This window comes from Muntiacus reevesi, chromosome 3 (genome assembly GCF_963930625.1).
Source record: "Muntiacus reevesi chromosome 3, mMunRee1.1, whole genome shotgun sequence".
Lineage (NCBI taxonomy): Eukaryota > Metazoa > Chordata > Mammalia > Artiodactyla > Cervidae > Muntiacus > Muntiacus reevesi.
The window spans coordinates 95,607,304-95,633,765 of NC_089251.1; the positions used below are offsets into that span (position 1 = coordinate 95,607,304).

General features: G+C 48.9%; 1 protein-coding gene across 7 annotated transcripts in view; it reads right to left on the bottom strand.

Annotated features, from left to right (window-relative positions):
* NPAS2 (neuronal PAS domain protein 2) overlaps positions 1-26,462 on the bottom strand; it is a 190,256-nt gene that overhangs the window by 45,312 nt on the left and 118,482 nt on the right. For all 7 annotated transcript variants that reach the window (XM_065929716.1, XM_065929714.1, XM_065929717.1 and 4 more), the window contains exons 5-7: positions 23,027-23,116; positions 11,398-11,518; positions 10,191-10,304 (exon numbers count right to left, since the gene is read on the bottom strand). In XM_065929716.1, the coding sequence (XP_065785788.1) occupies positions 10,191-10,304; positions 11,398-11,518; positions 23,027-23,116 (325 nt within the window). The remainder of the gene's footprint in view (positions 1-10,190; positions 10,305-11,397; positions 11,519-23,026; positions 23,117-26,462) is intronic.

Sequence of the window (26,462 nt, forward strand, 5' to 3'; positions counted from 1 at the left end):
GTCCTCCACTGAACCTTGGGGCTCTCTTGGTTTTGGAATCCTGAAAATTGAAGCTGGGTCTCCCACATTGCAGGTGGATTCTTTACCACCTGAGCTACCTGGGAAGCCCAATAGTTCATAAACGTGCATGGCGCAGTTGCTCAGCTGTGTCCAGCTCTTTGCAGCCCCATGGACTATAGCCCTCCTCTGTTTGTGGAATTCTCCAGGTGAGAATATTGGAGTGTGTTGCCATCTCCTTCTCCAGGAGATCTTCCCAAACCAGGGATCGAACGTGTGTCTCTCGTGTCTCCTGCATCAGCAGGTGGATTCTTTAGCACTGTGCCAGCAGGGAAGCCCACACGTACACAAGCAGAGTGACAAATAGCTTTCCCCGCACTTCTTGGAACAAATGAAAAAAAAGGCTGGTAGGTGTCTGGGAAGATGTGAAATAGTCAATGAGGAGGTTTGTTAAAGGAACAATGAGGTCCCTAAATTTCATTTGTGATGAACATCCACAATGTTTGGGCTGGAGTGTTAGAATGTGAAGGGGAAAAAAATTTTCTGCACTTTCAAGAGAAGTCATCTCCTGCTAGTTACTCGCTCTTTCCGGACTCTCTTTCTCTCTTCACAGCATCCTTCCCAGGATGGGTTGTGAAAAGTAGACTGGGCTCTGAGAGCAGCGGCAGAAGAATGCTGTGTGGTTTTCAGTCTGGACCGCCACCCAGCTTGCTGGGGGTAATGTGTGGTTTCTTTTTTTCTTCTGCCAGTTCTGTCTGGCATGTGGAAAAATGATATCAGAGAAAGATTGAGAGCCACATGAGGGAACCAGGGGCCTGCAATGTGCTGGACTGAAAAAAAAAATCACCCTAATGGGCAAATACAAGTCTTGAGTTTCTCCTCTCTCCTGGTATTCGTCAATTAAAATGAATATTTGTCAGGGCCAGAAACTTGTGAGGGCATAAACAAGATCTCCCCCAGATGGTTGACCTGATCACTGGGTGTCTGTGGAAGTGAACAGGCCCTCATCCCATCTTCCAAGTGCATATCTTGTGTGTGTTTTAATCACAGTTATTGCACAACCCATACAAAGTTCCCTGCTGTCAGGGCTGAAATAAGCAGAGCGATGGGGTTGATAACAGTTCTGATCATTCCTCACCACTCCATCTTATTAGATACTCACACAGGACAATGTCCTTGGGTAACAATTTGTTCTTGATTGTGAACCTGATTCCTTTGCAATCTAATCTGGCAGCACTGATCTTTCCGGAGAAGGACGCTGTACATCCCTGTGTGGGTGGAAGGGATACTGTTTCTTACTCTTGGGGGCCTGGGACAGAGAGATCAGACTTCCCTCCAGGAAGCTGTCATTTAGTGTGAAACGCACGTCCCCACTACCAGTGAGGTCTGGCGGGCAGGTGGCTGGTTGCCTTCACTGAGATGTCTCAATTAGTTCAGCTCAGGAGAAAAACCAAAAAACAAACAAACAAAAATCCCCAAACGCCAAAGGCAGAAAATGAGGCAACCTACAGAAACCCCACGGAACAGACTGGCATCGTGTCGAAAGCTGGAAAGCATCCACTTCTGCCGGCGTTTCAAATCTGTTTGTGCAGTCAGGGTGCCTGACAAGTCATGTCCAACTCTCTGCAACTCCATGGACTGTAGCTCACCAGGCTCCTCTGTCCATGGGACTCTCCAGGCAAAAAACACTGGAGTAGGTTGCCATGCCCTTCTCCAGGGGATCTTCCCCAACCCAGGGATCAAACCTGCATCTCTTATGTCTTCTGCATTGGCGGGCAAGTTCTTCATCACTAGCGCCACCCGGGAAGCCCCATGATTAGAGGCGAGTAGGTGAAATGAGGGCAGGGAAATTTGCACCCTCTGCCATGTGGTTTGTGGAAAACCCAGAGTGGAATGTTTGCTGAGGATGACCTATTTGGAGCTGCACCAGCCACTTTTGAAACACTACTTTCTGGATTTCAGTCTGAAGCACAGTGAGATCCAAATCTGGGGGTGGAGGTTGGGCTCCCAGGGAGGATAGCCTACTTCCTGGCGTCAAGTTCTTTCAGGAACTGGGACCTGCCTCTTAGGACCCCTTCCAGCAGAGACTGCTCCTACACCTTTGAAACTTGCCTGGGCAGTTCCTCCCCATCAGTGTGTGCGGCTGGGCAGCAGGACTTGGTTAGGGGTTGGGGGGCGGTATTTATTTGAAAGCAATAAAAAAAGAAATCTGTGTCTGGACAAAGATATCTCCAGATGAAGTGATTTTCTTTCAACTCTATTCTGGAAACAGTGGGCAGGGCAGAGGTGGCCCGGAGGCTGCTCTGACCAAGTTCACCCCAGGGCTCCAAGCCACATGGCAAGGGTCAGAGAGTGGACTTTTTATGGGGACAGGATGAGACGAGTGATTCTACTGCCCAGCTCAGATTCCTTCTGGAAGCTTCTCACGGAGTAGGATAGACACTGCTCATGGTGAAACAATTCGCAGAAAATGACTGATACTTTCTCGTCTCACTTCCTGACATACAGGTCTTCACAGTGATTAAAAATCTAGGTTAAAGATGGGAAGTCCTGTTTGCCCTCTGTCACCTAGAACATCTGTGGCAAATGATGGAGTCTCAAGGAGTGACCAAGACATGCCATTTTGGTCAAGTATTTGGTCTTCTCAGCTGGCTCTAGTGGTAAAAAGAACAGAAAAAAAATCTGCCTGCCAACGCAGGCAGGAGACATTAGAGATGTGGGTTCCATCCCTGGGTTGGGAAGATCCCCTGGAGAAGGGAATGGCAACCCACTCCAGTATACTTGCCTGGGAAATCCCATGGACAGAGGAGTCTGACTGGCTACAGTCCATGGGGTCACAAAAGAGCTGGACACGAAGCGACTTAGCACACAGCTCATTTAGGCAACAGTTGGTACGTTTGTGTCCACGGGTGGGGGTAGGGGGAAATGTAGCACAACTGATGTGTGAACCTGGAAACACCCAGTGAGAGGTTCAAGCTTGTCAACAAGGGCCAAGGTGCTCTGTCCGCTCCTCTTCCACCTCCCAGGGTCACAGAGCCAGAGGATCTGAGCAGGTGAGCAGATGGCATCTTCATCGACACGACGTGCGGGTCTCCTCTCTGGTTCGGTGCCACCCTCTCTCCCTGACCCTGCACTCCACACATGTCACTGGGGCCTTTTGGCTTGAGGCCCGAGGGTTCCTGTGGATACAAGCCTGGAGAAGCAGTCAGTTCCATCAGACAGTTGGTGAGACAAGCTCTAGGCTGGGAGAGGGTGTCAGGGACAGTTCTCCGAGTGGGGTAGAGGGGCAAGTGAGGGGCCCGAGAAGGATGTCAGGAAGGGGGCCACTGGCCTCCCAACACCTGGAGAGCCCAGCTGGGAAGGGAGCTCAATGGGGAGTGAATGGAGGCCAGGGACCACCGTCCCTGACCACTCAGCACCAGTCAGGAGGCCTGCCTGTGTAGACAGCTCACAGGGCACGGGAAGGTACACACTCCACTTCACCCAGCGCACATAAAGGTGGATTTCAACTTCACCTTGGGTTTAAGGCCAAAGACGTGGCCAGAGCCTTCCAGGAAGCCGCCCTCCATCTCTGGAGGGTACTCTCAGCTCCGTCAAGGAGTACTCTGTCCTCGGCTCCCCTCGAGCCAGAAGTCTTTGGCCTAAACCCTGGCTCTTCCCCCAGCACCTGTGTGTCCAGGGCTGAGGACCTGGAGCCTCAGTCTACATCAACCTGCCTCTATCAGGCACTTATATATGTGTCAGGTATGGACTGTGTGGGCCCGGGAAGGGTGGTGATGAGTCCACAGGTGAGTAAATTCAGTATTTCCTCTTTCCAGGCATCAAAAAAGAATTCACCAGGGACTTCCTGTTGGCTCAGTGGCTGGTAATCTGCCTGCCAATGCAGGGGATACAGGTTCAATCCCTGGTCCGGGAAGATCTCACATGCCTCGGGACAGCTGAGCCCGTGGACAACAACTACTGGCCAGGGCTCTAGAGCCTGTGCTCCGCAACGAGAGAAGCCACTGCAGTGAGAAGCCCAGGCATTGCAGCGAAAAGTAACCCCTGCTCATCGCAAATAGAGAAAACCCGCACATCAGTGAAGACCCAGCGCAGCCAAAATTAAATAAACATAAAAATAAATAAAAATTTATAAAGTCAAATAGAATCAGACAATGCGTCTCAAATTAGTCAGCCCTACAGAAATAATAGGACTTTCCACGGTAATGGACCCACGTTGGGTTTCCTATATATTAATAGTTCCTCAAAGTATAAGCAGGTATCTGATTAAATAAAACTGATTCTAATTGATGCCATCCCTTCTACCCTTTACATGTTGCTCTCACCCTGAGCCTGCCTGGGACCTTGGGAAGTTGCGTGGGGTGGCCTGTGTAATAATTATGTTTCTGTATTTGATGTTTTGAATTCTGGGGCCTGACTGAGCTAGAGGGACTGCTCCTCCCCAGGTCAGACAACTAGAGATAGTAAACCACTCATTTCTGGTGTACTTTTCAGACGCAAACCAACCCATCCAGTGCTCACACCCCCCAAACATCTCCATCTGGCTCGCACACTCTGAGCCGCTCTCCACCTGCCCAGATCACACCAGGACCAGGCAATGGGGACAGCCCTTAACCCCAAGTTGTTTTTCAGTTGCTCAGTCATGTCCAGCTCTTTTGTGACCCCCAAGGACTATAGCCCACCAGACTCCTCTGTCCATAGAATTGCCCAGGGAAGGATACTAGAGTGGGTTGTCATTTCCTTCTCCAGGGGAGATTCCCAACCTAGAGATCAAACCCTCATCTCCTGCAGTGGCAAGGTAGACTTTTCCCTGAGCCACCAGGGAAGCCCTTATACCTCAAAGCCTGCTGAAACTATTCAAACCAGCCAAGCCCAAGCTCTGCTTCACCTGTTCTTTTCCACAGAAACCATGATAGAGGCTCTCACCCACATTTCATCAACACCCTCTGCCCCTGGCTTGCCCTGGAACCTCTGGTGGTGTGCAGGTCTAGGGATCTGTGGGTATAAGCCTATTCCTTCATCACAGTCCTTTCCATGTCTGTGTGTCTGTATTTGACTTAAGTCTAAGGCACTCTTAAACATCCTGGTACCTAAACATCCAGGACGCCTGATGTGCACAGGAACAAACATTGTGGACCTACAGGATGTTAGGTGCCAGGGAGAGGCCTGTGTTTGCATTTAAATGTGCAATTTCCAGCTAGATTTGTAGGGAGCAGCAAAGCACTGAAGTTAAGAATATGAGTTCTGGGTTAGATTTGCTCTGGATGTGGGTCCTGCATGTCCCACCTGTGCGCCTGAGACTTAACTCTTTTCTGTATCAATTTCCTCCTTTGTTAAGATGGAATAATGCCATATATCTGGAGAAAACTATAATTTGAAAAGGCACATACACCCCAGCCTTCCCTGGTGGCTGAGTGGTAAAGAATCTGCCTGCCAACGCAGGAAACACAGGTTCAATCCCTGATCCGAGAAGATCCCACATGATGTGAAACAACTAAGGCTGTGGACCATGACTATTGAACTTGCACTCAAGAGCCTGGGAGCTGCAATTACTGAGCCCACATGCCACATCTACTGAAGACTGTCTGCCCTGGAGCCCACGCAACCAAGAGAAGCCACAGCAATGAGAAGCCTGTGTATCATAACCAGAGTGGCCCCCACCTGCTGCAACTAGAGAAAAACCGGTGCAGCGATGAATACCCAGCACAGCCAAAAAAAGAAAAAAAACACACAAATAAACAAACTACTCAGCCATAAAAAGAATGAAATAAGGTTCTTTGCAGCAACATGGATGGACCTAGAGATTATCATACTAAGTGAAGTTAAGTCAGAGACAAATATCAAATATCACTCATCTTTGAAATCTAAAAAGAAAAAGATACAAGTGAATTTATTTACAAAACAGAAACAGACTCACTGACTTAGAAAACAAAACTAATGGTTACCAAAGGGGAAACCTGGTGGTGGGGAGGAATAAATTAGGAGTTTGAGATTAACATATACACAGTATTGCATATAAAAGAGATAACCAACAAGGACCTATTGTAGAGCACAAAAAATAATACTCAGTATTTTGTAATAATCTATAAGGGAAAAGAAAAAAATATATATATTCATATATAGGGATTCCCTGGTGACTCTGATGGTAAAGAATCTGCCTGAAATGTGAGAGACTTGGGTTCAGTCCCTGGGTTGGGAAGATACCCTGCAGAAGGGAATGGCTACCCACTCCAGTATTCTTGCCTGGAGAATTCCATGGACAGAGGAGCCTGGTGAGCTACAGTCAGTGGGATTCCAAAGAGTTGGGCATGACTGAGCAACTAACACTTTCAACATTCATATATATACACACATACATATTTAATCCATATATGCACATACATATGCGTGCTCAGCCCCTCAGTTGCGTTTGACTCTATGCAACTCCATGGACTGTAGCCCACCCGGTTCTTCTGTCCATGGGATTTCCCAGGCAAGAACACTGGAGTGGGTTGCCATTTCCTCCTCCAGGGGATCTTTCTGACCCAGGGATCCAATCTGCATCTCTTGCATCTCCTGTATTGGCAGGAGGATTTTTTTTTTACCACTAGCACCATCTGGGATGTACATATATACACATATATGTATTACTGAATCACTGTGCAGTATACCTGAAACTAATATAACATTGTGAATCAACTATTCTTCAATTAAAAAAAAAAAAAGGATAATGTCATTAGGACAATCTCAAGAGACTGCTGGCAGGACTCAATGAGATGACCAGTGTCAGGACTGAGTCCAGGACCTGGGGCTAAGGAAACCTTCCTAAGGTAAGCTGTTTTTATTATTCCATTATTTCATGTTTATTGAGAAGCAAACCTACAGAACCAAATTTGAATGATTTCTTACATTAAGCCTTACTTGAGAGATAAAAAATGGCTGGATGTTGGTGATCACATAGGGTTCCATCTCAGAAATTCATTCGTCTGACATATTTTACTGTTTTAATCTGAGTGAGAATCAGACTTCAGCTTTTCTACAATTACACTGGGAGACTCTTTTTTCAAGAAAGACCCCCTAACTTTGGTTTGTTTAGCAGGCTCTGGAAAGACAAACTGGTTTTAGATTTTTGGTTTAAAATTTTCCACTTTTTAAAAAAATTTTCCACTTTTCATGCTGTGTGTTTTTAGCAACAACAGTTTCAAAATTAAAAAAAATCACACATGATTTCCACACATTGTTTTAGGCAAACAAATATTGTCTCAACTTGAAAATAAAACCTTGTTAGTTAAAAAAAATGAAAAGTCTCAGGTATTCTCAATGAAGCCAGGCTATTTCCCTGAAACCCTCTAAAATGTGATAAATGACAGGAAGTTTCAAAGCAGTGTTCAGTAGCATCTTAATGAGAGTCGTGGAAATGTAAATTCACAGGATAGCACTGCTCACCAGCCAATCACAACCTGGTACCCTTCATGCAGCATGTGCACTGTTGTCATGGAGACACATGGGAACAGCATCCCATAATTTCCATAGTCTTGGCACTCTGGGAGCCCTTCCTTGCACGCAGCCAATGAGGATAAGCTGCTACCCCAGCAGGTGGCATTATGGCCACTGCACACATTTTAAGCAACATCCAACCAACACTTAATTCAAGGACAGAGTTTGCCTGGAAGAGCTCCGTAAGCAAGAGGAGTGTCGTTAAAATTCCTATGCAGGGCAGCAGTGGAGATGTACACACAGAGAACAGACTTATGGACAAGGGTTAGGGGAGGAGGAGAGGGTGAGATGAATGGAGAAGGTAGCATGGAAGCATGTGTTAAGCTGCTTCAGTCGTGTCTGACCCTTTAAGACCCCATGAACTGTAGCCAGACAGGCTCCTCTGGAGAAAGTAGCATAGAAGCATATACACTATCAAATGTAAAATAGATAGCCAATGGAAATTTGTTGTGTGACTCAGGGAAGTGAAACTAGGGCTCTGTAACAACCTAGAGGGGTGGGAAAAGGTGGGAGGTAGGAGGGAGGTTCAAGCGGGAGGGGACATATATACACCTATGGCTAATTCATGTTGATGTAAGACAGAAATCAAACCAATATTGTAAAGCAACTATCCTTCAATAAAAATAAATTTTAAAAACTCCTATGCAAGCAATGGACTTTAGGATTACAACGGGACAGTTTCTCAAAGTCCCTTTGTATCAGAACCCCAAGGCTCTTTTCCTTCTGCTCAGTCCCAGCCCCACCCTCAGGTCTCCTGAACTAGAATCTTCCAGGGACACCCGGGAAATCTGCATGGTAACAAGCTCCCTTGCCCAGGGACACATGGGCACCAGGTTGGCACCAAATTGACTTTGTCATGGGGCGCCTCTTGGGTCAGTTTCTTTACTTAGTTGTGTGGCTCATTACGCTTGTATCCCATGTGGTTCACGAAAGCCTCTCAGATGAGTCAGGTTAGACGTGGGCGAGCCTTGACTTCACCCTGATTTGCCCAGATTTAGGGGTTCCCTGGAGCTTCCCTGGTGGCTCAGATGGTAAAGAACTTGTCTGCAATTAAGGAGACCTGGGTTTGATCCCTGGATCAGGAAGATCCCCTGGAGAAGGGCATGGCAATCCACTCCAGTATTCTTGCCTGGAGAATCCCATGGACAAAGGAGGCTGGAGGACTACAGTCTATAGCATTGCAAAGAGTCAGACATGACTGAGCAACTAACACACACATACCGGGGAAGGCTGACCTGCTACCACTTCCAACCACTCAAACACCCCGAGCTCTAGGAATGGGGGAGCTTCTCAGAAGGGCCCCAGATTGGCCATGGAGCCCATCATCCAGGAATCAGCCCTGAATGCTGGGCCTGGAGGATTATGCTGTTCAGCAAATCTTTGCAGCCTTTTAAGCAAATCCTGTATTTTATGCAAATAACATACAACAGGGATCTTCTGAGGCTGGAGGAGACATCCTGGTGAGCCCAGCATTAGGACTCAGGGTCAAAACTCTGGATGCTTCTATTGGAAACTCTGGGACTAATTTGATGGGGGTGATAGACTTGATCATGGGTCAGAGCCAACAGCAAGCGAAGCGGCACCAGTCAGGGGGTCTTCATCAGTACCCCTGTCACCCACCCGCCTGTCCGTCCTTCCCATCGCCCCTTATCTTTCTGTATTTGTATGTGCTTTTTCCTTCCCTTTGCTCTCTTTTCACCATTTCCTATCAACACTGCTTTCTGTCCCCACCCCGCCAACTTTGCTGTTTTATGAAATGCTAGAGCTTTCAAAATGAGGTGTCTTGTGTCGGGTTTTGAGGACTGGCCACTCTGAGCCGGGCTCCTCAGTGGGGGCTGTGCTCTGGAGCTTGTGTTTCTGAATCTCTGGCATCAGGCCTGTGTTCTCATTTTGGGGTCAAAAGTAAAACAGAAGGGTTAAGTTTAAGTGAGAGTTTGGATACAATGAGTTATCTGGGTAATTCCAGAAAGCATCATTTTACTGCTTGGCTGATGCAGTTTGATAATTCATCTAATGGAGGTGGGCGGCTCCTTATAAAAGGACCACGTCCAGAATGAACACGAGGACCCTGTGAAAAGTTGGTCACTCAGTCATGTCTGACTCTTTGCGACCCCACAGACTATAGCCTGCCAGGGTTCCTCTGGCCATAGGATTTCCCAGGCAAGAAAACGAGGGTGGATAGCCATTCCCTTTTCCAGGGGATCTTCCCAACCCAGAGATCGAACATGGTCTCCCGCTTTGCAGGCAGATTCTTTACCCTCTGAGCCACCAGGGAAGCCCAGAAGGCCCATGGACTGAAGCTCTAGGCACTTCTGTATAAAGGAGGATAAAAATGCAGACACCAAGGTTACGCATCCTCTTGTCACAGCGAAGCCCTGTTTGGCTGTGTGTAGGCTGAGCCTGTTCTTTATTAACTGCTGTTTGTTTCTCGCAGCACAGAACTATTCCATTAGCCTGAAAATAAATAAATGAATAACGTGCCTTTTGGCGGCACGTAATGCACTGGCATAAACAGGTGTGGGGGTGTGTTCTTCCCGAATGGGCGATACCCATTTATGAGCAACAAAAACACATCTTTGGAACACAGAAATCCACGTGCAAATGTGGAAGGCACATCTTCTCCCTGGTCCTCCCCACGGCGATACTATCGCCCCCGGGCAGGTCTGCAGGAGAAAAACCAACACAACCACCGCAACTGTATGACAATGAATGCTTACCATTGTTGTAGGAGCGAAAATTTCCTACAAATTTTATGTATTCATAAGTTGGAAATTCCTTTGGGTTCAAGCTGCCTCTGAGAAGATGGCAATAAAACTCTAAATCGTTGTCAGCTGGGCCGTTAAAGGAAAAAAAGGAGAGAAAGGGAATAAAAGCATTACACCAATGATTCTAGACTAAACAAGAGGCATCTTGGGAAACTCACAGGGTCTGGTCAACACATGACCGGGCTAGTTGTCTCGTTATAGCTGACTTTCGGACATGGTTTTATAACCTTGGCAACATAGGTTTTTCCGCTCCATAGTTTATAGATAGTTTGCATCCCGTACTCAGAGCCAATTAGTCTTAATTTAATCACAGATGTCTGCGGTTGGTTCTGTCAGCATTGATTAGTTCTGGTCGTTTTCATATGGTATATTAAAATAAAGCTGCTCACATAGAGCTGCTCTCTTTAATTTAATCTTTCCACTTTGCTTTGAAGGAAAATCAGATGTACAACAGGCCAAATTATTCATGCAAAATGAACTAAGGCTTGAATAAGTATAAGGCACTGTTGCTATCATCATCAAAAGACGCACTTCATTAAGTGACCAGGCCAGCTTTCTATCCGAGTTGCTGATTTTGATAAAAACTTTAAAATTCTGCAAAATCTGTAAATGTATATAAATAATCAGATGACAGCCTCAGAAAAGAGTTTTGACCTAATTATTCAGTTTTTAGTTGGTTACTTAGTATCATACAAATCTAGTTTTCTAGCGTCCTCCAAAATAAACAGATTATTCAGTGATTTTTGTATCCTTTATTACTAAAAGGCTCTCATATGAAAAAAAGGTAATCTCTTGTTATCACATGCAAAACCAAGTTATTATTCTAAAACTCTGTGCTTTTCAAAATTTCCACATAAAAGTTCAATGTCTTACATATTCCAAACTCCAGTTTTAGCTTTAAACTTAAAATATACCTCTAAGGATCTTGGAAATGTTCTGAGTCACAAGGAAAATTATTTTTAAAATTAGTCCTCCCTTCTTAATTCATTCTAACTTCCTTTCTCCCATCCAAGTGCTAACCAGGCCCAACCCTGCTTAGGTTCTGAGATCAGACTAGATCGGGCGCCTTAAGGATGGTATGGCTGTAGACTCTTAATCTTCCTTTCTAATATATGATCCTTATCTTTCTCTCTCATAAAATCAGTGAAGTTAAACTTACATTTTAAGTATTCTGGGGAAGGGGTGTCCGTCACAAGCATATGGGAAGAGAGCATTTTATAGACTTCTGAGTGTTCTTGCTCTGGAAGGAAATTTAACAAATTCTGATCCATGACATCCGACTGGAAAAGAAAAGAACAAAGGTACACACTCCACGAAGATGGAAAACAAAAGCAAGAGCAGAAACTGAACCTTCTTGACGACTCAGAACTGAATTCTGAAATGAGAAGCTCCAGATCTGATTCTCTGTGGAGACTCTGTGGTCACGAATTGTCATCTAGAAGGGTTTACTCGCTCAGATGCAAACATGCTATTATTGCCCATGGGCCTGAGAAAGAATTCAGACTTAGGCCAGATAAACACGAAGAGGAGCCTGGTGTGCCGAGACTCCCAGGTTCTAGCTGGGCCCTGTGGCTGACGTGGAGCCCGAGCGTGAGGCCAACCACTCCTGCGAAGCACCTCCTCTCACCCTGAGGCCAGCCAACAGCTGCCTGTTGACTTCTCAAAGGTAGCTAATCTAGGGAATTGTACGTTTTCTTCTGAGGACCTGGGCACCTGTGGACACAAATCCAATAGAGCCTGGACCTAGTGCTGGCCACTAGAGTGGTCTGTGATGACAGGAGTGGTCTGTAACCTGCCCTGGCCACTAGGGAAGCCACGAGCCACATGGCTTCTGAGCACTTGAAATGGGGCTAGTGTGGTTGAAGACATATATATATATATTGACTCATTGGAAAAGACCCTGATGCTGCGAGGGGTTGGGGGCAGGAGGAGAAGGGGCCGACAGAGGATGAGATGGCTGGATGGCATCACCGACTCGATGGACTTGAGTTTGAGTAAACTCCGGGAGTTGGTGATGGGCAGGGAGGCCTGGCGTGCTGTGATTCATGGGGTCGCAAATAGTCGGACACGACTGAGCGACTGAACTGAACTGATATATATATATATATATATATATTTTTTTTGTACCCACTCCTTGGGAGTTGAGTTCGCCAATCAGGGATTGAACTGGGGCTCTGGCAATGAAAGTACTAAGTCCTAACTAATGGACCACCACAGAATTCCCCCGAAGACAGAATTTTTAATTGTATTTAATTATTCTAATTGAAATTTAAATCACCCCATGTGGTCACAGCACATGGGGTGATTTAAATTTATGGTGGCTAGTGGTAAAGAATCTGCCTGCCAATCAGTGCAGGGGTTTAAGAGACCCAGGTTTGATCCCTGGGTTGGGAAGATCCCTTGGAGGAGGGCATGGCAACCCACTCCAGTATTCTTGCCTGGAGAATCTCACGGACAGAGAAGCCTGGCGGGCTGCAGTCCATGGGGTCGCAGAGTCGGACACGACTGAGGTGACTCTGCACAGCACAGCATGTTGCCAGTACAGGTGGGAGACCACGGGGGGAGGGAGAGGAGACAGGCGTGCCTCCACCCATCCCTAAACTCATCCCCACCTGCAGCATCAAGCACGGACTGTACACACTGCCACATTTGTACAGGCAGGCGACTTGCTCTTGGGAGGCCTGGCTTAACCTTCCATCTGCCTCCCAGATGCCCCGGGGACCCCGGGTCCACACACATCCCTGATGCCGTATCCTCCTCCCCCCTGTGTTTTCTCTCCCCGAGTGCTGTGTTGCTAGGCAGTCACTTGCCCACACCCAGCACCCAGCTGGCATCTTTGACCTCTCCCTATCATCTTCACTTCCAATGTCTGAATGTTGTGAGATCTTCCTCCCTCAAATTCTCTCGGATCCAAGGGATTGTCATACTGAGTGAAATAAGTCAAGACAGAGAAGGAGAAATATCCTATGACATCTCTTATAGAAGGAATCTTAGATGAAATGATACAAATGAACTTATTTACAAAACAGAAAGAGACTCACAGATTTAGAGAATGAACTTATGGTTGCCGGAAGGATGTGGGGAAGGGATAGTTAGGGAGTTTGGGAAGGACTGATACACACGGCTATATTTTAAGGGGATAACCAACAAGGACCTACTGGACAGCATAGGGAACTCTGCTCAGCATTGTGCGGCAGCCTGGATGGGAGGGGAGTTTGGGGAAAGATGGATACATATGCATGTATGGCTGAGCCCCTTGGCTTTCCACCTGAAACTATCACAACATGGTTAATCGGCTATACCCCAATACAAAATAAAAAGTTAATAAAGTTTCTGTCAGATCCATTCCTTTTTTTCTCTATGGCCTCCACCCTCATCCAGACCATCATCTCTGGCGAATGGCCAGACTGGTCTTCCCACATCAACTTTTGTCCTCTGCCCAATTTGTACTCTGCCCGAAGCCTTGTATCAGATCAAGTCACCATCTCGCTGAAATCCTTTCGTTGGCTTCTGACTGTCCGACTGCCCCCGGGACAAGCCCAAATACCTTGATTCACTCATCAGGCTCCGCTCAGCATACCCTCCGCCCCTAGACCTTCTCCAGCCCCTCAAGCTGTCTTTTCTCCAGGTTGCCAGCTGTGCTCATCCTCTGGGACTTCCCCCAGGCTACTCCCTCAGGCTGGAACATTCTGTACCCTCTCCTGGTGCTCAGTAACTCCCGCGCATCCTTCAGGTCCTGGCTTTGAAGTCATCTCCCCTGAGAAAGTGCCTATGACAGCCCCGCACTCTCGACAGGAACCGCGTCTCACCCTTGCTCCTCTGGCCACTGTATCCGTGTCATCTGTAACCACCGGGGAAGGCCACATCTTTGTTGTTTTTCAGTTGCTCAGTTGTGTCCAACTCTTTGCAACCGCACGGACTGCCTCCCTGTTCATCGCCATCTCCCAGAGTTTGTTCAAACTCATGTCCATTGGGTCAGTGATGCCATTCAACCATCTCATCCTCTGTCTTCCCCTTCTCCTCCTGCCTTCAATCCTTCCCAGCATCAGGGTCTTTTCCAATGACTCAGCTCTTCGCATCAGGTGGTATTGGAGCTTCAGCTTCAGCATCAGTCCTTCCAATGAATATTCAGGGTTGATTTCCTTTAGGATGGACTGGTTGGATCTCCTTGCAGTTCAAGGGACTCTCAAGAGTCTTCTCCAGCACCACAGTTCAAAAGCATCAATTCTTTGGCGTTCAGCTTTCTTTATGGTCCAACTCTCACAACTGTACACGACTACTGGAAAAACCATAGCTTTGACTATACCAACCTTTGCTGGCACACCTTTGACCGGGGGTAAGGCCTAGGGAGCAGGGGAGAGGCAGCTGGGAGCCCCTGAGGGTGGATGTGAGCACAGCTCTGCCCCCCAAGCTGCAGTTTGCTCCACTGAAGAATGAGGAGGCTGTGAGGTGAGAGGAGCGGATTTGAGTCCGCTGCTGGTATAAGGGCACACGGCAGGTGTCAGGCAGGACGGTGGCTTGTTAATCACGCAAGACACAACCCTAAGTTTTCTCCTTCTTTCAAGTGATGACGTGGGTTCTCTGCCTGCCTCACCCACACCCCTGACATTGGATGGTGCCTGGCCTTTAAGAAAAGCACGGTGATGAACTGAAAGAACCATGTGGCTAGCACCGTAACAGTAATAAAAAGGAGGTGCCTGGAGGATGTTGAGCACGGGGTGCAGAGTCCATAACGACGGGATGGAGGATCTCCCGGGACAGTTCCCAGAGGGAGGGATCTTCACGGTAGAGGGGGTGTCTGGGGACAAGACAGTGTCCACCAGGCTGTCTGGGTGCCCCAGGCAGAGGTCCAGGCCCAAACAGAAGTGGGGATGGGGGCCCTGATGGCCCAGCAAGGGAGAGGAGAGGTGGAGAGGGAAGGGGAAGGGCAGCGGGGTCTGGCCTTCGCATGGCTGGGGGAGTCAGGGCTGAGCCTGCGTAGCAGGGCATCCACTGGGGGGCATGGACAAAGGTGGGCTGGACTTTGCTTTTGTTTCAGACCCTCTAGCGGCTGGAGGAGGGAGGGAGCACAGAAGCCAGGTGGTTGTAACAGGTCCAGGGAAGGGGAGGCTCGGAGGAAGGGGCCGAGTCCAGAGGGCTCAGTTGACAACGTCATCATCCACCTGCCCGCAACCAGCTCAGGATGCCATGTTCTGGCCCCTTCCTCCAGCAGCAGAGCGAAGTAGGCAAGTCCCTGCCCTCCTGCAGCCAGGGCTCCAGGGCTGGAGGACAGGCGTGGTGGCCACTGAAGGGCAGGGGCGGAGGGAGGGGCTCCGGGGTCTCCTGGGCTCCCCACCTAGAGGCTCCTGTTTTCACCTCTCTGCAGCCACAGTACTCACTGTGCCATTATCTTCTCATTCTGGCTTTCTCCGAGTCCCTTCCGATGCTCTTGATTCTATTTTAAGCCCACTCCCTTTAGTTTTTTGGAGCATGACTCACGCTCACAGATGACAGTACTCTTTCTTCTTAAAGACATCCTGGATCCTTGAAAACAATGGCTACGTCACCGCACGGTCTTTTCTCGGAGGGCCGGCCGGAAGCCCACAGCCCTGACGGTAGGGTGGTGGGGTGCAAGGTGGGGGGCTGCCGGCCTTGCAATTCCTGAGGGGGATGACTGGCGGGTCAGAGGGCTGTGGGGGCACCTCGGGGTACAGGCTGTGCCCAGGACAAAGATGAATGCTGGAGGCGGGAGGGAGAGGTAAGCCGTGGGGGGGTCGTGTGGATGAAGAGTTGACACATGAGAACTCAGAACGCGCTCGGCACAGAGCGAGCTTTCTGGGTCTTTGCTGTTATATTCCTATTATGCAATTTCCGTGTGCTAGAAACCAACACAAACAATGACAATTTGAGAATTTAAACACTAGTACTCACAGGAGAGTAAATTATGCCTGCAATTGTACTGTCCCTTGAATGCGCGGAGTGAGCTCTGTTTATTAAAATTGTGGCAATTCCAGCGACGAGGGAGGGGAGGCGCCAGCCCATAGCTGAATCACATTATCTGGAACATCATTTATGTGTTACAGATGGAAGATTCTTGATGCCAACTTGCTGCTATGCCCTTGGCTACTTTATCAACAATCTGCCCTTCAGGAATAGAAAGGCAGATGTAGAGAATGGACATGTGGACATGGTGGGGGAAGGAAAGGGGACAGACAGAGAGAGTAGCATTGACATATATACACTACCATGTGTAAAACCAACCCTGCACGTTCACTGGAAGGACTGATGCTGAAGCTCCAACACTTTGGCCACCTGATGCTAAGAGCCGAGTCATTGGAAAAGACTCTGACGCTGGGAAAGATTGAGCGTAGGAGGAGAAGGGGAAGACAGAGGACAAGATGGTTGGATGGCATAATTGATTCAAGGGACATGAGTTTGAGCAAACTCTTGGGGGGTCGTGAAGGACAGGGAAGCCTGGTGTGCTACAGTCCGTGGGGTTGCAAAGAGTTGGACACGACTGAGTGACAAAACAAAAATGTGTAAAATAGATACCTAATGGGAAGCTGCTGTGTAACACAGGAAGCCCAGCCTCATGCTCTGTGATGACCTAGAGGGGTGGGATGGGGGTGCGGTGTGGGGAGGCTCAAGAGGGAGGGGATGTATAGCTATATATAGCTGATTCATTTCATTAGACGGAAGAAACGATCACAACATTGTAAAGCAAGTATTGCTGCTGTTGTTTAATTATCAAGTCACGTCCAACTCTGCAACCCCATGGACTGTAGCCCACCAGGCCTCTCTGTCCATGGGATTTCCCAGGCAAGAATACTGGAGTAGGTTGCCATTTCCTTCTCCAGGAGATCTTCCCCACCCTTTCTCCTGCATTGGCAGGTGGATTCTTTACCCTGGGCCACCAGGGAAAGCAATTATACGCCGATTAAAATAAATTAAAAAACAAAGCACAACAACAAGAAAAGAATCGTGCCCTTTTCTGGGCTTCACTTTAAATGCCTGCCATGAATTCCCAACAGCACTTCTTCTATGTTGTCCCCTATGCCCCATGAGAGCCTGCGGAGGATCCGACCAGACAGAAAGCATAGTCCTCTGTCTCTGAGCCGACAGTTGCACCAGCAAAATTAAGTGAGCACAGAAGTTCACAGACCGGCTAGCTGGGCTGGAAGCCGGCTGTGTGGACACCCTGCTCAGGATGTGCCCAAGGGGCCCCAGCGGTTCTGGCTGGAGGTCTGTGACAGCCGTGGTGAGAAGGAGATTTTGGTGAGAAAGAAGCCTCATGTTGAGCAGAGGCAGGACTGGGCTCAGAAAGCAGCCAGGGGTTAGATCTCCAGGAGGACCATGGCGTGGGAGGCATGAGTGCTCAGTCGCTCATCCTGTCTGACTCTTTGCCACCCCACGGCCTGCCAGGCTCCTTTGTCCATGGGATTTCCCAGGCAAGAATACTGAAGTGGGTTGCCATTTCCTTCTCCAGATGGGATGCATGTGTGATCTTATTTGATTCAGTTCAGATTCAGAATCAGCAAAGAATTGATGCTTTTGAACTGTGGTGTTGGAGAAGACTCTTGACAGTTCCTTGGACTGCAAGGAGATCCAATCAGTCCATCCTAAAGGAGATCAGTCCTGAATACTCAATGGAAGGACTGATGCTGAAGCTGAAGCTCCAGTACTTTGGCCACCTGATGCGAAGGGCCGACTCAATGGAAAAGACCCTGATGCTGGGAAAGATTGAGGGCAGGAAAAGGGGACGACAGAGGATGAGATGGTTGGATGACATCACCGACTCAATGGACAAGAGTTTGAGCAAACCCTAGGAGTTGGTGGTGGACAGAGAAGCCTGGTGTGCTGCAGTCCGTGGGGTCACAAAGAGTCAGACACGACTGAGTGACTGAGCAAGATTCAGAATCCAACTGACAACTGCCAAATAGGAAGACACTCTGAAGACAGTACAGACAACATCTTCCACCCAGGAGGAGTGAGGGATGAATTCAGGTATAAAAAGGACTAACTCTAAAGACATACTCTCTTCATCAAAAGACTCTAAAGAGAGGGCAAGGTGAATCGCAAGCCAGAGCAGTTATTTGCAACGCACAGACCTCTGGTGTGCGTCTGGGATGCAGGTTGAGAGTGGCGTGTGGCCTTGTCATCTAACTGCTTTGAGAGGACCTTGACCAGACTCCTGAACCCCTCTCACCACCCCAACTGACAGATCCTTCTTGCCACCAATCAGGTCCCCTGAACTAAACAAACCTCCCTACTGGGGACCCCTGGGCCACTTACTGCTCATCCTGGAAGTGGGCTTCAGTGCCCAGCCAGTCAGGCACATCCTGTGTGGGAACCGAGGGGCAGCACCCCCTCTTGGTACCCCCAAACCACCCCTGCTCTGCTCCCTGGTGCAGCCCCCACGCGTGCCTGCGCGACGCGGAGCGCCCTCCTCCCTGGGACTGTGAGCTGGTGTGACTGATCCACTGTCAGCCTCACTTGTCCAGCATTGGGTGCTGTGTGTCTGGCCATCGCTGTCACCTTAGGGCAGAGTGACTAGGAGGCAATTATTAATAAAACAGCACCCGACAGAACACGGAGCGAGTGCTCACAAATTACTGCACGGAAGACCCAGACCATCCAGTCAGAAAAGAGCAAATGCTTGAGCGAGGTTGTCACAAGAAAGGAAAGTCAATGGCTGACCAAGTACACGAAGATAGTCACACCAGCAATAGGGGGAAAAGCAAAATTTCAAGATTTCTTCACACACTAGACCGACAAAAACTGACAGTTCTGACAATATCAAGTGCTGGTGACAAGGAGCAGCAGGAATTCTCTACCCCCGCTGATGCAGGGTGCAGCAGTGCCATCACCCAGTAATGGTGACCGGTCGCTACACCACGATCCAGCGATCTCACACACGGTCAGCTCTCTGAGGGCCGCCACCACTGTCCATTAGGAAACACAGTCAGACATCCACAGACGCTCTTTTTCAGGGCTCCACGCTGGCCTGGGGGCAGGGATTGTAGCAGGTGCCCACAGCAAGGACGACAAACCAAGGCCGGCCACTCTGGACGGTGTGCGATGGACAAATGCCACAGCAAAGCTGAGCGAGAGGAGAGGTCACCGGAGAACATGTTCCACGGCTCTGTCTCCATGGAGATAAACCAAAGCTCATGCTCAGTGACAGTGGTTAATGACGAATTAACACAAAAGCTGGTAGAACAGTCTTCCCTGGTGGTCCAGTGATTAAGAGTTTGCCTGCCAGTGTAGGGGACACGGGTTTGATCCCTGATCCGGGAAGATCTCCCATGCCGTGAAGGAGCTAAGCCCACATGCAGCAACTACTGAGCATATGCTCTAGAGTCCGAGGGCCGCAACCACTGAACCTGTGTACCTATCACCTGTGCTCTGCAACAAGAGAAGCCACGACGAAGAGAAGCCCATGTGCCCCAATAAAGAGCCAAAAATAAATAGTTACAAAACAAGTTGGCAGAACCGCAGAGAGGAACAAGGACAGGATGATCTGGAAATGGCCATCTCTACGTGGTGGATGATGTGTCAGGAAAGGAGCAGAGAAGAACTTCTGTGGGCCTGGTTGGGCTGTCTGTCTTACCCCTGGGGACTGCTACATGTGTGCTGACACTCACCTTATCATTAGTTTAAAACCAGAATATATGTCTTACACATACTTCTGCATGCATGATAAATACAGATCAAAAGGCAGAGAAAAGTCAAACAAGTCTAAAGTTGCCCTGGACCCTTTTCACCTGGGATCAAGTCTGATGGGCAGCCACACCTCCTTGCTGGGCCCTCGCCTAGTCAGGGCACCCTCCCAGGTCCACCCTGACCTGGAGCCACCTAGACAAGGTGACCTGGACCAGGTGACCTCTCCTGGCAGGTAAGGGCAGGTGGAGGTGGAGAAGGAGGGCCAAGGGATGCTTTCTCGAAAGCACTGCATCTCGTGGTATCATGAGTCAGGCGCTCTGTCTTCCTTCTCTGTGACCTTTTCACCCTTCTGTGACCCTTGCCCCAGGATCTTGACCCCATAGTCCACTTTGACCTTGCACTTCTGGTCAGGGCTTTCACTTGTACAACCAGCATTACTGCTGCTGTTCAGTTGCTTAGGCGTGTCTGACTCTTTGCGACCCCATGGACTGCAGCATGCCGGGTTTCCTGTTCCTTTACTATCTCCTGGAGCTTGCTCAAACTCATGTCCATTGAGTCAGTGATGCCATCCAACCATCTCATCCTCTGTTGTCCCCTTCTCCTCCTGCCTTCAGTCTTTCCCAGCATCAGGGTCTTTTTCAATGAGTCGGCTCTTTGCATCAGGTGGCCAAAGTACTGGAGTTTCAGCTTTAGCATCAGTCCTTCCAATAAATAGTCAGGATTGGTTTTCTTTAGGATTGACTGGTTTGATGTCCTTGCAGTCCAAGGGACTCTCAAGAGTCTTTTCCAACACCACAGTGGGACTTGCAAAATGATCAAGCCTTTCTCTCACTCTCTCGCTGAAAAGTGTTCCAATGTGCTGTTCCTCAAAGCAGATGTGAATGGCCATCAGGATGCTGCTTCACAGTGAGAAGCCAAATGCACACCAACCTTCCAGTTATTTTAAAAGGGACAGAAGGTGGGTGAATTTTCTGGAGTTACAAGGGAAAACTTAAAGCCACCATTCATGAATTAATCTCATCAAATCATATTTTCTGAAGACATGACTAGCCATTGACTGTTTAAAACTTGCAATTTTTTTTTACATAAAGGAAAGATCAAGTATGAAGATTATATACCTAACTGCCATCTGATAAGTGACAATAAAATATTAACTCTACCCTTTTTTAAAAAAGAAAATAATTCATAAAGATGACTCTAAATTGCCCCATAATGTCAAATCAGAAGAATTCCCAATCAACTAAGTCCCCTCTGACACACATGGCAACTCAGTCATCAGATATTACCAAGAGCAGAAAGCAGAACAGTGCAAATCCTGTTTCACCAAATGGCTCTGGGCACAACCCCAGGCCACTCTGGAGGCAACATGTCTTTACTTTCCATCAGCGCCTCTTGCTGCTCAATCCTGTCCACTCAAGACAAAACCCAACTCCCTCCTAAGAAGCCCCCCATCTCCTCAGATCAGCCCAAAGAAACCATGCAGATTTCACTGGGTCTCATCACTCCTTCCCTGGTGGCTCAGAGAGTAAAGAATCCACCTGCAATAAGGAAATGTGGGTTTGAGAAGATCCCCTGGGGAAGGGAATGGCAACCCACTCCAATATTCTCACCTGGAGAATCCCACGGGCAGAGAAGCCTGGTGGGCTACAGTTCAAGGGGTTGCAAAGAATCAGACATGACTGAGCATGCATGCACGCACATGCGAGTGCACACACACACACACATCACTACTCCAGCCTGACCTAAAAACCAAGATGAAAATGCATTCCTGACTCCTGAGGGCTGAGTGAGAACCAACCTCGTCCAAGGGCTCTCGGGGAGACAACCCCCAGCCTCATACACCCTGGACATGGGCTGAACCACAATGTCAGACGGATTTGGAGTGATGCAAGGGCATCTGCCTTGCAAACTGAAAAATGCTGGGCCACCACACGCAGTGACCTGCAAAGGAAAATCATGGACAGTGGCTTTGGTCTCCACCCAGCATCAGCAGCAGAAGGGGGAGTGGCTTCTGAAAAAAGTATGACCCAGGACGATGTGGGGTTCTGACCATTAGCAAAGCTGGGCTCAGCACCCAGGGGGGTGAGCTGCCCACAGAGCAAGGCCATGGTGCTCCCAGGCAGGCACGGCTAAGGAGTGGCCACCATGGTCCTCCAGTATCATTCCAGCCCATGATTTCCCCAGGGCAGGCTGCTATGCGCCCCCCTCCCCCCCGCCCCCTGTCAGTGTCCTAGCCATACAACTGCCTGGGAGGAGACAGAAGAGATATATTTTATCCCCTTTAGTCACAAAGGATGCTCCTGATACAGCGTGCTTCCAGGCCAGACTCTGGGAATAAACGATGGTGTGGGGGGAGGTGGGAGGCTGGCTGGACACCTTCCCCTAGGGGCCCTCCAGCTGGCGAGTGCTGCTCTGTAAGAGCATCCTGATGCAGGTACCAGAGAGCCAGAGAGGCTCAGGAAGAGATGAGGGGAGGATGAGAGAAGAAGGGAGGAAGAGGGGAGGGAGAGAAGGAGGGAGGGGGAAAGAGAGGGGGGAGAGGGAAGCGAGGAGTGCCCACGGCACCGCCCCACTCCATGCCCCAAGTGGCTCCCTGGACTGCAGAGCTCGCCCTTCTGCCCAGATCCTCCTTGTCCCCCAAGGTCCTCCTGGTCCAACATCTTCGAAGAGTATTTCACTGCCCCCACCCCCACGGTCATCCCTGTCACTGAACCCTTGCCACCAGCAAGTGTCACACCTACAGCATCTCAGGCACATCTCCAGGGATCCCCAAACCCCGCCCCATCTCCAGCCATCTGGTGCACACTCCTACACCTGCCCCCGGGGACCGTGTCTTCCTCTGCAGGTGTCCGTCAGCCTCCACAGAGGCTCTGAGCTCTGACAACTGTGTTGTGGGTGCGTGGCTTCCGGGCGGTTTCCGGGACAGTGGAGGGTGGGGACGCACTTCAGGTCTTACTCACTCCAGGACGACACAGTCCTGTATCTGCCCTTTGTCTGGAAGCACCTGGGGCTAGGTCTTGGCCTGGTCAGGACTCCTCGACCCTCCTCACATGCAGACCCTGAAGACCCACAGCGCCCCAACTCTGAGACCTGAATGGGAATCAGGATCACACATACTAGCAAAGGCCGTCTAGGCAGAAACTCACCGGTAAGTGCCCGAGGAGAGGCGTGATGCTGTCAGAAACATAGAGGATGCTGCCATCTGTCGTCACGGCGATGATGAAGCCATCCAAGGCCTGCGAAAAATGCAATAGGTGAAGGCTCTTCCGTCATGCTTTCATGCAGGAGGGGATCACTGAATCCAAGGACCCTGGGTTACAACAATGACTTCGTTTCATAACTCTTTGAATATTTCCATGGCTAACCTCACAGCACTTTTTCTTTTTGTCTTGCACACAAGTGGGTTTCTTACATAGAACTTATCTAACCCAGATGAAATGGTTGCAAAGCATGAAAGGACTTAGTGGAAAATGGGACCTACGGTATTATGAAATAAATTCAGCAGTGGAAATTACCTGAGTACATTTACTGATAAGTGTTCATTTGGGCTGAATCAGAAATATCACAATTGCCATTAAAAGGTGTCAGTGAAGAGTTCACGATCCCTGTTCTCCATTCCCATTACCATTGTGAATTCAGTGGTAAACATTTACAAAAAGATACAGGAGCTCATGGGCTTCTCCCATGGTGGTGCCAGTGGCAAAGAATCTGCCTGCCATCTCAGGAGACGCAAAAGACACGGGTTCGATCCTTGGATCGGCAGATCCCCTAGAGAAGAGAATGGCAATCCACTCCAGTACTCTTGCTTGGAGAATTCCATGGACAGAGGAGCCAGGCAGGCTACAGTCCATGGAGTCGAAAAACAGTCAGAATGATTGAGCAACTCACACACACACACACGAGCTCACAGAGGCGTTAAAAACAGAAAGTGTGCCTGCTGGTCCATTGCCATAGAAAGACCTTCTGAAGGAACTCTTTATAAAGAACATTCACACTAATCCACCAAAGGGAAAAGTAAGGGCTGATGGGGAAAGGTTGGGTTACTCGACTAGATCCACAAGAGCAGTCATCCCTCAGTGTCCATGGGTAACTGGTCCCAGGACCCCTGCAGACACCAAGTTCCACAGATGCTCAAGCCCCCCAGAGTTGCCCCCGTATCCATGGGCCCTGCATTCTGGGATTCAGCCAACCGTGGGTGTGAAACCCACAGACATGGAAGGCCAACCATATTTTAGCATGCCTGGAAAATTCATTTGCTTAGAAGTTTTGACCGAGTGCCTGCCGTGGGTTAGGTGCACTGCCCTCGGAGCTCATGAGAGAAAAGATACAGGCCCCCGTGTTTTCTCACAGATCCACCGGCTGTTTGGTGTTTGGGTTCCTCATCAGGTGCTCACAATGCTTTCATAAGTCACACAGAAAGGTGATTTCTAAAACTCAGACCCTGTCCAGCAGAGAATGGGGTCATCTGGGCAATCCACCATACTGGCCTGCCATGGAAAGGGAAGAGATGGAAAACAAAACCTTTCTCCCCCGAAAACAAATATTCAAGGACATAAGACGCTCAGGCAGGCAGTCGCTGTAAACTATCACTGCTGCCTCACTGACCGTACTGTTGAAATAGTATCTTGCACAAATGCGTGGATTTTTCTACTTTGAGGGAAAAAAAATTCCCAAAGTGAAGTATGTGTTTAGAAAATTCTGGAAACATTTTGTATACCCTCAGCTCGATCTTCCCAGGGTGTTACTGATCTTCTGTGCAGCCAAGAGGGCATGGATTCTTTCAGGGTAGGAGGGTGCAGCTAAGTGCCTGGCAGCAGGAGCCAGAAATAGTCCAGGAGTGTGCGGAGACGGGTACCACCATCAGCACACACCACTCTGGGAGAGAGTTTTTTCACTGGGAAAATTACTACTAGGGTCATTGACTATTTAACACTTAGGTTCTGCAGGGTTGGGAAGAATCCCCTGGAGGAGGAAATGGCAACCCACTCCAGTACTCTTGCCTGGAGAATACCGTGGACAGAGGAGCCTGGTAGCCTATAGTCCATAGGGTTGCACAGAGTCACACACGACTGATGTGACTTAGCACATGGCACACACTGCAGGATTTAAGACTGAAACATCTATTAAAGCTCATTTCTTAAGTGGACCCCATTCTCTTCGATTATGTCTGTGGTTTTCAACTGGGGACAACTCTGCCCCATTGGGGACATCTGGCAATGTCTAGAGACCTTTCTGGTTGTCGCTTCTGGGGTGGGCACTGTTGGCATCTAGTGGGTGGAGGCCAAGGGTGCTTTGAAATATCCCATCTACAATACACAGTATGCCCCTACCACAAGGAACGATCAGGTCCAAAACCCTAATTGGGCTGAGGTGGAGAAATCTTGGACCAGATTTACCAGTCATCATGAACACCAAAGTACATCCTGCCTTTGTGTTCAGTCACTCAGTCGTGTCTGCCTCTTTTGAGACCCCATGGACTGCAGCCTGCCAGGCTCCTCTGTCCATGGGCTTCTCCAGGCAAGAATACTGGAGTGGGTTGCCATTTCCTCCTCCAGGGGATCTTCCTGACTCAGGATCGAAGTCGCATCAGCTGCGACTCCTGCATCGGCAGGAGGATTCTTTACCTGCTGAGCCACCTGCTAAGCCCCAATATTCTGCTGACCTTTCTTTCTTTTCCATTTAAGAATTTTTTCTAAATAAAAAGAAGTCATATTAGCAGTGCTCCCGGAGGTGAATTTTTCTAAGAGGTGGAGGCCTTGTGGATGACGTCAGCAGGACCGTTTTGGAAACAGCAGATTGAAATACTGGGAAAAGCAGGAGCGGTCTAAATTCTCTTCTTGCACAGTGAGCCCATGCCCTCTTGAATTTATAAAGCAAGTGGGTGTTAAAAAGCAGGAGGTATTTATGGATGGAGGATAACGCTCATCAGCCCATTGGCATTTTCCATCAAATGCATGAGGATTACGCTGAGTCACTGCGTTAAGAGCGCTTGTGATGGTTTCAGAAGTCCCACTGGCAACATTTGAGAGTGACTCAACAGGACATGGTTAAAAAGTGGCGTGCCCCCCCTTGTTGAAATGGGGACTCTGGCAGGACCTTCAGTGGACACCCGAGATTCCATAATGGCCCGAGTTTCACACCTGCCACACACCAGAGGGAAACGAGATGACACCTCTCTGCCAATCCCTGGTTCTGACAGTGTTTCTTGTCTTCTCTGGGACAACCTCTGGGCTAAGAGAAAAGATGGCTGTAGCTTTTCTGAACAAAATTCAGAAATACTGCATATCCTGTAACTGCCTGTCATCGAGAATCCCTTCCTTTGAATTTACGTGTTCTAACGCTTGAGGCTACCATCTTGGGCAGCTTTCACTCGACCAGCTCGGCTGGCTGAGACCAAGTCGCTTTCGTTCTTTCCAGTCCCACAACAGTATGAGTTCTCCTGGAGTCTGGTTTGGGGCCTTTTTGGGAGAAGAGGAAGGAAGCAGGGATTCACACTCATAAGACACCAGCAGTGCCATTCCCTGGGGTCTGACGGACTCTGTCCTGGGTTTCATCTTCATTTTAAAAAGGAAATTCCTAGTT